This window comes from Triticum dicoccoides, chromosome 2A (genome assembly GCF_002162155.2).
Source record: "Triticum dicoccoides isolate Atlit2015 ecotype Zavitan chromosome 2A, WEW_v2.0, whole genome shotgun sequence".
NCBI classification, from domain to species: Eukaryota; Viridiplantae; Streptophyta; class Magnoliopsida; order Poales; family Poaceae; genus Triticum; species Triticum dicoccoides.
In genome coordinates, this window is record NC_041382.1 from 38,481,131 (window position 1) to 38,491,959 (window position 10,829).

At 49.6% G+C, this 10,829-nt stretch overlaps 1 protein-coding gene and 1 pseudogene across 1 annotated transcript; both read left to right on the forward strand.

The window, feature by feature from the left end:
* Window positions 1-1,279: 1,279 nt before the first annotated feature.
* Window positions 1,280-2,894, forward strand: LOC119353042 (serine carboxypeptidase-like 50). Its single transcript, XM_037619620.1, has one exon. The coding sequence runs from the start codon at window positions 1,400-1,402 to the stop codon at window positions 2,777-2,779; it is 1,380 nt and encodes a 459-aa protein (XP_037475517.1). The 5' UTR covers window positions 1,280-1,399; the 3' UTR covers window positions 2,780-2,894.
* Window positions 2,895-7,966: 5,072 nt separating this feature from the next.
* On the forward strand, window positions 7,967-8,105 carry LOC119359926 (annotated as a pseudogene).
* Window positions 8,106-10,829: the final 2,724 nt, after the last annotated feature.

Consider the following 10,829-nt stretch of genomic DNA (forward strand, 5'->3'; position numbering starts at 1 on the left):
TGGCCGGCGGTTCCATTGAGCAAGAATGACGAAGGGGAGGTGGAGAGAAGTAGTGCAATCCATCTAGTGATGAGCCTAATGGCAACTCGAACCACAATCACCAAATGGTCATAAAAAATTTCCATTGAACATGTTTGAACGTTTCTGCGGATAGTCGGGCGGGCGTCGACTATCCAAGCATATTCACGAAATGTCCGCCCTTTGTCCAATGGAGAAAGGAGAGAGAAGGAAGGAAGAGGGAAAAATAGGTTTATGGTGGGGCCTGAGGCTGATTTAGCAACGTCTGGACTCCACCCCCGCCCCCCTAGTTTGAGGACGGTTTGTGGGATTTTGGACATTTGAACCAGTCCACATACATTTGGTGACTTGCGTTATATGGCTAAAAGTGTCAGAACGTCCCATCCAAACATCTAGAAAAAAAGTTGTGATCCATATTGAGATGTCCTAACATGTGCATGAGCTCTAGGATGTATTTCGAAAATACACAGTCAGGAAACACTAAGTGTCTCTTTGATTCGTAGGATTCTAGAAAATGCATGAATAGAAAAATAGAATAGAAAAATAGAACTGAAATGTCATACTCATCTCAATTCTACATGTTTTTGGATTGTTTGATTGCATCGTAGGAAAACACAAAGGACTCTTTCACAGTGGTTTGACTGGATGCTAGAAATCCTATGAAAAGTATTTCAAAGAAATCCTTAGAAATATTTTTCTCATCGGAGCCGGACAAAAAAAACTTGTTATAGTAGACATTTAGAAAGTCGTCGTGGTAAGGCCTCATAAGACCAGCGCATCAGAACAACTACCGCCGTCGATGAAGAGTAGCGTAGATCGGAAGGATCTAACGTAAAGACACACGAACATAGACGAACGACGAACAGATCCGAGCAAATTCATCAAAGACAAATCCATCGGAAACACACCTCCACATACCCACTAACGATGCTAGATGCACCACCGGAACGGGGACTAGGCGAGAAGAACCTTATTCCATCTTCAGGAAGACATCGACGTCTCGCCTTCCTGCGCAGAACACAAATTCTAATAAAACTCAAAAACGCATCAAAAAACGGAGCCCTCGCACCGGTAGAGGTTGGGATCCACATTTTAAGTTGCCGATATAAAAAGATTAGTTAGTACTTCATTTCAAATGGTAAGGCGTTCTTTTTTAAAAAAACAGATGCATATAAATACTTTTACTAAGTTTATTTATTTGTTTTACTCTTTACATTAATAGAACATTTAAAATGTCTAATGTTTCTAGGAACAGAGGTGATAACAGAGTCGTTGTCAATAATCGACGAGACTTGTCACCTCTCCGGAGTCAACGAGGCTGCTGCACTTGCAGTGAGCACCAGCACGCGCGCACATCATCCTCTTCGGATCTGATCCGGCGATGGCTCCGCCGCTTCCGCTCCTCGCCGGCGTCCTTCTCGCGGCCACCGTCTCCGTCTCGCTCGCGGCGGCCTCCGCGGGAACAGTGGTGGAGTTCCCGAAGGAGGCCCTGCCGACCAGCTCCGGCTACCTGCCGCTGGACCCGTCCGGCAACGCGTCCATGTTCTACGCCTTCTACGAGGCCAGCCAGCCGCTCACCGCGCCGGCCGACACGCCGCTGCTGCTCTGGCTGCAGGGCGGGCCCGGCTGCTCGGGCCTCGTCGGCAACTTCTTCGAGCTCGGCCCCTACCTCGTCGCCCCGGACGCCGCCTCGCTCTCCCGCAACCCCTTCGCCTGGAACCGCCGCTTCGGGCTCCTCTTCCTCGACAGCCCGCTCGGCACCGGCTTCAGCGCTGCGCCGTCCCCCGCCGCCATCCCGCGGGACCAGGCCGCCGTCGCCGCGCACGTCCTCGCCGCGCTCCAGTCCTTCTTCGACGCCAGCCCGCCCTCCTTCCGCGCGCGCCCCTTCTTCCTCTCCGGCGAGAGCTACGCCGGGAAGTACGTCCCGGCCGCCGGGGCGCTGATCCTCGCCGCGAACCAGGGCCTGCCGGCGGGGCGGCGGGTCAACCTCCGCGGCGCCGCCATCGGCAACGGGCTGACGCACCCCGTGGCGCAGCTGCCCACGCACGCCGACTCGGCCTACTTCACGGGGCTCATCAACGCGCGGCAGCGGCGGGAGCTGGAGGCGCTGCAGGCGTCGGCGGTGGCGCTGGCGCGGGCAGCGCGGTGGCGGGAGGCGTCGGACGCGCGGGGCCGCGTGCGCTCGTGGCTGCTGAACGCCACCGGGCTTGCCACGCTCTACGACTTGGGCAGGCAGCGGCCCTACGCGACGGCGGGCGTGGCGCGGTTCGTGAACCGGGCGGAGGTGAAGGCGGCGCTGGGCGCGCGCCGGGACGTGGCGTGGGAGCAGTGCAGCCGCGTGGTGAGGGAGGCGATGCACGAGGACATGATGAAGAGCGTCAAGCCGGAGGTGGAGGCGCTGCTCCGGCGGCGGACGCGCGTGCTGCTGTACCAGGGCATCCGCGACCCCTGGATCGGCGTGGCGTCGCAGGAGGCGTGGATGAAGGAGCTCCGGTGGGGCGGGCTGCACGCGTTCGAGGAGGCCGAGCATGCAGTGTGGCGGACCGGCGGCGTCGGCGAGGAGACGGAGCTCGCCGGGTACGTGCAGCGGTCCGGGGCACTGACGCACGTCGTGGTGTACGGCGCTGGGCACATGGTGCCGGCCGACAACGGGCGCGCGGCGCAGGAGATGATCGAGAGTTGGGTCACCGAGACAGGGGTGTTTGGCAACGGCGTTTCGCCCGGGTTGACGCCGGCCGGCGCCCAGTTCGCGGCGACTTGAGGCAGCAGGGGGACGAACCGATCACTTGCTCTCGAACTGTCATTCGATAACCAGTAATGATTTTCGTGGTGTATCCAGCAGAGTGATCAAATTAATCGCCATTGGGCTTCTCGCACCCCTGATAACAGAGCTACTAACAAGTACTCCCTCCGTTTCATATTACTTATCCTTGATTTAGCATAAAGTTGTACTAAATCAGCGACAAGTAATATGGAAAGGAGGGAGTAGTACTGTGGTTCCAAAAGAAAATTTTCATAGGAACAGAGTCGACCTCTTCAAGTTCAATGTGTAGCAGAGGCATGGGCTTTGCCCTGTATAATTAAAGAAACAGAGTCGATCTTAAGAAACATATCTAGAAGGGAATAAAAAGCAGTTGGAATGAAGATAGGGTGTGACTAAGGGGCTGTTCGAGAGTCCACCAGCTCCCTGGATTTTAGGAATTTGGGGAGTACCGATTCACTCACTCCATAGTTTTGAACTAAAACTTCACCAACTCCGGAAGGAGCAGCGTGGAGCGGAGGGACTCCGAACAGTCCCTAAATCTCCGTCGACCGAGACTTAACCAAGTCTCAATCTAGTGACACAACATATAAACAAAAAAAAGAAAAAATTAAAAGAAAATTTTACAGGAATGTTAAGACCTCACGAATATAGTTTAAGTCTCAGTCGACTGCCGATGAAGATAACTACTCCCTTCTCCTGGGAGCCAAAACGCCTTACTCTACTAGTGATTACTACTCTGTCCGGGAGTACACCACAGCGTAGCTACTTCATCTGATCTTGTCATGTTAAAGAACATTAACCTTTCTATGCGCACTTACATATCTGTGTACAAGTCCTATGGCGGTATGAATCTGAATGTGTTGAACCGTAGTTGTTGAATGTCAATGAAGTATGGAAAAGGCAAAATACACACTAGAAGTAGTGGGAGAAAGATGCATGGAGTAGATGAGGGCCAGGATTAAATGTTCTTTTCATAATCACCGTGAAAAAGTGGTCATAAACCGGGTGTTTTTGTCATAATCCGTATAGGAAAGGGCACTATGGACCACCAAAAAGATTTTCATTGGCTTTTTCCCAAAGATTTCCACCAACGGACACATAAACCACATGTTGGCCGGTTAAGGGAGAAATTTTCTCCACTCAGAGGAGTGCTCTTGAGTCGCTATTGCTCAGTCCATGTTCGTTTGTTGAACACTGAGAGAACGGGAGCAAAAGTTGAAGCACATGATGTGTTGTTCCTGTAGTAAGAGCCTAGTATAATTTTTATCTTCAACAAAGTATCATCAGGTTGCTTCTTTCATTATTTCTCTCATGCATGCAATGTGCTTTTGTGCAAATCTGTTGAACATAGAAGTTGCATGACTGTTATATGCATAGCTATATATGAATGTCTTTTTGCATGACAAAGCTAGTTAGGTTCACCTGAGTCGTATGACTACTCTATATAGCTATGAGTTATCCTAGTGGTATAAATCCCAAGTGTTTCTCTATGTTTAACCCACTCTAAATCTCATTCACGTTGAGTACTAAGAAGAGGATATAAATAGAGAGAGGATGAGATATTGGAGTGTACCAAAATATAGAAGGGTTGGGGTTATGTTTCGCCATGCATATTTATATTATAGGCCTCATGGTAGCCTTCCTGGACTCAACAGCCAGTGCAATAGCCTTGGAGGTCGCTGTGTCACGGGCCGTCCCATGCAGCAGACCGAGGGTCTTGTCGCAAAACTCATGTTCAAGGGGCAGGGCTCGTGAAACAACCTGCCGCCGATGATTCCTCTATTCTTGGATCAGCAGCGGCGTCGTGTCCAGCAGGCGATTAATTACCGAGCTTAGTGCAGGCACGAGGGTTGGCCTTGAGCGGCTGCCCTCACTACTCAACACCGTGCAAGGAAGGCAATGTAGGTGCTTCAGATGAGATCAGATGTTCAGATGCATGTTCTAGAGGTGCATCGGAGGTACTCCACCAATAAGCTCGCCTAGTCCCCTGTTCTGGAGGTGCTCCGCTCCCTCTCTTACTTCTATGGTCGCCATGGTGGTGGAGTTGAAGCAGGGGAAAGATGGAAGTCCAGATCGGATTTGTGCTCATCCCGATGGCTGCTGGTGAATGGCTACGGCGCCAGCCACGACGCTTAGCTGCCGGCCGCTTCTTCCATGCCATCGGATCTGTTGGTCGAAGGGCGGCCGTACTTCTTCCTCCCGGATATGGAGCCAATTGGGAGACAGAGCTTCTTCAACATGGATCAGGTGCAAATTGTATAACATATCAGTTTGTAACTTCAGCAAGCTCCAGGTTCATATCCGCTGATTGGTTGAGCATAGCAGTTACATGATAGTCCAAGCTATATGGTACATAACAACGTTATTTGGGTTCAGCAAAATTATATGACTATCCCCTTTATAGGTGCACTAGTAGTATAAATACTAAGCTCTTCTCCTTATTCAACCCGTCTGGCACCAATTGTCCATGATTGTTCTACGGTTCTATGTTTAAAAAAAACTTGCCTTTAAGCCACTGTTGTTGAGAAATTAATAAGGAAGGTGGAATATATTCCTTCATATACTTTCCTAAAAGAATATTCCTTCATACACCATAGGGTGCGACATAATCGAGTATAACAGAACACAGCTTCAGTTGTGAAATAGTGTGCTAGGCTGGTCCAGGGAGATGAACACGGTTGTCCAGCCACATCATTGCAAAAGCATGCTCGAGCACGAGCTGACCCACTTTGTATGCTCTTGGATGAGATGCAACCAACTTCTCCTAGGATCACCCAAGGGACCCAAGATGCAAATGGGAGTTTTAGTGGCTTCGTGTACCTGGTCTACCATCACCCAGCACCAGCAGCCAGGCCAGATAAGGAATAGCCAAGACAGTTGGAGAAAAGCATAAAAAAAAGCTCACACCTGACATATTTGTGGTATTTTCTATGTGGTACACTAAATTGATAAAGGGGTGAGTCACCATCTGTTTTGTACTGGTATGTATCTTGATGTTCAGTGCTTGAACCAAAGTTAATACTCCCTCCGTTCCAAATTAGTTGACTTGAATTTGTCTAAGTACAGATGTATCTATACTTGTTTAGTGTCTAGATACATTCGTGTCTAGATAAATATGGGTCAAGTAATTTGGAACGAAGGGAGTAGTTGTTAGGTCATATTGAAACACAATGATTTCAGTTTGCAAAAGTTCATGCAAGAAGTTAGGTAGGTTCTGCTTTATCAGTAACTGCTAACATGACGTCAAATGTCTCAGTTTAGACCTCCAAATTCATGCATCTGATGAGCCCTATGAGGACAAGTTCATCTAGTAGTACCAGTGCTCAACTAAAGGAGTAGACTGCTATGCTTTAGTCATCTATATAGCTGTTACATTAGTTCATCATGTGTGTGGTTCGGTTTGCATTTTAACTGTGTGTTCTTATTAATTAGGAATTTAGGATTGAGATGGGAACTTAGTAAGGTCTTGTTTGGTTCCTTGGGATTTGAAGGGGGTTGGAGGGGATTGTGCGGGATAAAATCCACTACAAGTCAAAATCTTTCTTAATCTCCTCCAAACCTCTCCAATCTTCTTGTGGGAGGGATTAACCGAACAAGCCCTAAAGTAACTGACACTATTACGTGCATCTGTTGTATCATGGCTCTGCCTGTATTACATTGGTAGATCTGTTTCGACAAAGCAGGGGACAAGTAGAGCGAGTGGCTGCGTGCGTGCGTGCGTCGAAGCGACCTTGGTCAGGTCAATCGCTTATGCAGGGCCTGGAGACTCCGTAAAATGTGCAGGCAAAACTGCAAAATCCTGTCAAGTTTCACGAGCCTAGCAGGATCTGGCTGTGAAGGACATGTCGGTTTAGTAAAAGCCCCTCTGCTCGCAAGTGACGGGGAGCAAACAGGGGACTAGCTTGATGCCTTCCCCACAGTGGCGTCTATAACCTGAGGAGAGGAAGCAACATGACTAGGGTGAAATACAAGTACAATATATCTTCATACATGATCTAGCATGATGACTATTCTTGGTTAATATTATTTGGAAGAAAATAGCCAAGGTATTGATTTTTAATTTTCACATAGACATGCGTCGACGTGTATGGTTAAATAAAAACGCACTAGTCGTTATCCTAACACTGACCACTGTGTGCTGGCTTATGGGCCAATAAGTTTTTTGGCTTGCCTCTAATAGCCATCTCTTATACTAGAGTGGGACTGTGTCCTCGGGTCGCTTCTCCTTTCGTGTTCATTTGCTAAACAAGAGAGTGGGAGCATCAATTCAAACCCATATGAGGTGATACTATAGTACAAGTCTGTTACACCCTCTGTCCCATAATATAAAAGCATTTTTTACACTAGTGTAGTGTCAAAAACGTTCTTATATTATGAGACGGAGGGAGTAATTTCTATCTTGTCGAAAAAAAGAACACAATATTGTTAAACATATTGCAGTAGGCCCATAGGGCGCACCGGCCAGAACCTGGCCCGGCTAGATAGATAGAGTTTATCTTGTTGTAACTTCTTATCTCTCTATCTCTTTAGATATTCCTTGTTCCTCAAGATGTAATCCCAACAACTTTGTATGCTTATCAGGGAGATGCCCCTGCCTATATAACACGCAACCATAGCCTCCAACGAGGTACGACGTTCTCCGATTGTTTACATGGTAATCAGAGCCTCCTTTATCCACTATATCTAGCAAAACCTACCACCAGCCATGTCGTCCTCCTCAAGCTCCGTTCAGACTGCCTCCATGGGGCAGGTCGCCGAGAAGCTTACCCGCACCAACTACGTGCTGTGGCATGCCCAGGTGACGCCGCAGCTGAGAGGTGCTGGTTACTTCGGCTACGTCGACGGGACGATGCTGGAGCCCGCCAAGTTCATCGTCACGAAGGACAAGGACGGGAAGGAGGAGCAAACACCCAACCCTCTCCATCGGATCTGGTTCAAAGAAGGGCAGCAGGTACTTGGATACTTGCTCAATAATCTCACCAAGGAGGTCCTCGTGCAGGTCACATCTATAGCCACGCCGCACGAGCTCTGGGCAGCACTTGCCCACATGTTCTCGTCGCAGTCCAGGGCGCGCGTCAACAACATCAGAGTCGCGCTCTCCACGGCGCAGAAGGGGACGCAGTCGGTGGCCGCCTACTTCGCCACATGAGGTCTCTGGCGGATGAGCTTGCAGCTGCTGGCAAGCCCATCGATGATGATGAGCTCATCTCCTACATCACCTCCGGCCTCGACATGGAGTACCAACCTCTTGTCTCCGCCAACGATGCCCGCACCGAGCCCATCAGCATCGACGATCTCTATGCCCATATGAGTAACTTCGATCAGCGTCTCGCCCTTTACAGCACGGCAGGATCCGGTGGAGGCTTCAAATCCTCTGCTAACGCGGCCTCTCGCGGCCGCAGTGGCGGCAGACGCGGCGGCGGCAGCTCTTCTCGCTACCGTGGGCCGTAGCGCACCAAGGGCAAGCCATCAGGCGGCGATGGCAACCCTCCTCCACGCAACGGCAACGGCGGCGGTGGTCGGCCCTACAACAACAGCAACAAGGGTCGCCGGGGAGGCCGTCCACGAGCTGCTCCTGACGTCCCGCGCTGCCAAATCTGTGGCAAGCCAGGCCACACCGCGCAGGACTGCTGGTACCGCTACGAGGAAGATGAAGAATCTTCCCAAGATGAGAAGGTTGCGGGGGCAGCCGACGGCTCCTACGGCGTCGACACAAACTGGTACGTGGACAGCGGCGCGACAGATCACATCACAGGGGAGTTGGAGAAGGTGACCATGCGCGAGAAGTATCGCGGGCAAGACAAAGTTCATACCGCCAATGGAGAAGGTATGAGCATTAGTCATATTGGTCATTCAGTAATAAAAACTCCCCACAAAAATATTCGTCTCAGGAAAATCTTGCATGTCCCTACTGCATCAAAGAATCTCCTTTCCGTTCATCGCATTGCTCTCAATAATCATGTATTCCTTGAGTTTCATCCGTTTTTATTTTTGATCAAGGATCAGGTCACGAGGAAAATCCTCTATCGAGGTAGATGCGTTCGAGGGCTCTACCCGTTGATTCTGGAGCTTAGGAGATTAAATAAACAAGCCTATGGTGTCACCAAAGTGTCTTCAACACGATGTCATGATAGATTAGGACATGCATCATTTCCTTTGATTGAGAAATTGCTTAGAAAGAATAAGCTCCCGTTTGTTGGTGAGCGTAATTGTGAAACTATTTGTGACTCATGCCAATGTGCTAAAAGTCACCAGTTAGCTTATCCTATATCTACAAGTGTTTCTACCAAGCCTCTTGAACTCATTTTCTCTGATGTTTGGGGTCCTGCGCCTACCTCAGTTGGGCGCCACACTTATTATGTAAGCTTTATCGATGATTTTAGTAAGTACACATGGATTTATCTCCTCAAAAAGAGATCTGATGTGTTTCAAATTTTTCACAACTTTCAAGCACTTGTAGAAAGAAAGTTCAACTGCAAAATTCTAGCTATCCAATCTGATTGGGGAGGGGAATACAAATGTTGGAAATATGCCCTAGATGCAATAATAAAAGGATTATTATTATATTTCCTTGTTCATGATAATTGTCTTTATTCATGCTATAACTGTGTTATCCGGAAATCGTAATACATGTGTGAATAATAGACACCAACATGTCCCTAGTAAGCCTCTAGTTGACTAGCTCGTTGATCAATAGATACTCATGGTTTCCTGACTATGGGCATTGGATGTCATTGATAACGAGATCACATCATTAGGAGAATGATGTGATGGACAAGACCCAATCCTAAACATAGCACAAGATCGTATAGTTCGCTTGCTAGAGTTTTCCAATGTCAAGTATCTTTTCCTTAGACCATGAGATCGTGTAACTCCCGGATACCGTAGGAGTGCTTTGGGTGTACCAAACGTCACAACGTAACTGGGTGACTATAAAGGTATACTATGGGTATCTCCGAAAGTGTCTGTTGGATTGACACGAATCAAGACTGGGATTTGTCACTCCGTATGATGGAGAGGTATCACTGGGCCCACTCGGTAATGCATCATCATAATGAGCTCAAAGTGACCAAGTGTCTGGTCACGGGATCATGCATTACGGTACGAGTAAAGTGACTTGCCGGTAACGAGATTGAACGAGGTATTGGGATACCGATGATCGAATCTCGGGCAAGTAACATACCGATTGACGAAGGGAATTGTATACGGGGTTGCTTGAATCCTCGACATCGTGGTTCATCCGATGAGATCATCGAGGAGCATGTGGGAGCCATCATGGGTATCCAGATCGCGCTGTTGGTTATTGACCGGAGAGCGATCTCGGTCATGTCTACATGTCTCCCGAACCCGTAGGGTCTACACACTTAAGGTTCGGTGACGCTAGGGTTGTAGGGATATGTATATGCAGTAACCCGAATGTTGTTCGGAGTCCCAGATGAGATCCCGGACGTCACGAGGAGTTCCGGAATGGTCCGGAGGTAAAGAATTATATATAGGAAGTGCTATTTCGGGCATCGGGACAAGTTTCGGGGTCACCGGTATTGTACCGGGACCACCGGAAGGGTCCCGGGGGTCCACCGGGTGGGGCCACCTGCCCCGGGGGGCCACATGGGCTGTAGGGGGTGCGCCTTGGACCATATGGGCCAAGGGAACCAGCCCCAAGAAGCCCATGCGCCAAGAGATAAGGAAGGGAAGAGTCCCAAAGGGGGAAGGCACCTCCTAGGTGCCTTGGGGAGGAGGGAATCCTCCCTTGGCCGCCGCCCCCCCTAGGAGATTGGATCTCCTAGGGCCGGCGCCCCCCTAGGCTCCCTATATATAGTGGGGGAAGGAGGGCCTCTCACCCCACGCCTTTGGTGCCTCCCTCTCCCTCTCCAACACATCCTCCTCCTCCATAGAGCTTGGCGAAGCCCTGCCGGAGTACTGCAGCTCCACCACCACCACACCGTCGTGCTGCTGCTGGAGCCATCTTCCTCAATCTCTCCTTCCCCCTTGCTGGATCAAGAAGGAGGAGACGTTACGCTGACCATACGTGTGTTGAACGTGGAGG

Bases quoted from the DNA above. Each gene is read 5' to 3' on its own strand.
- LOC119353042 (XM_037619620.1), top strand. From the start codon at position 1,400: ATGGCTCCGCCGCTTCCGCTCCTCGCCGGCGTCCTTCTCGCGGCCACC.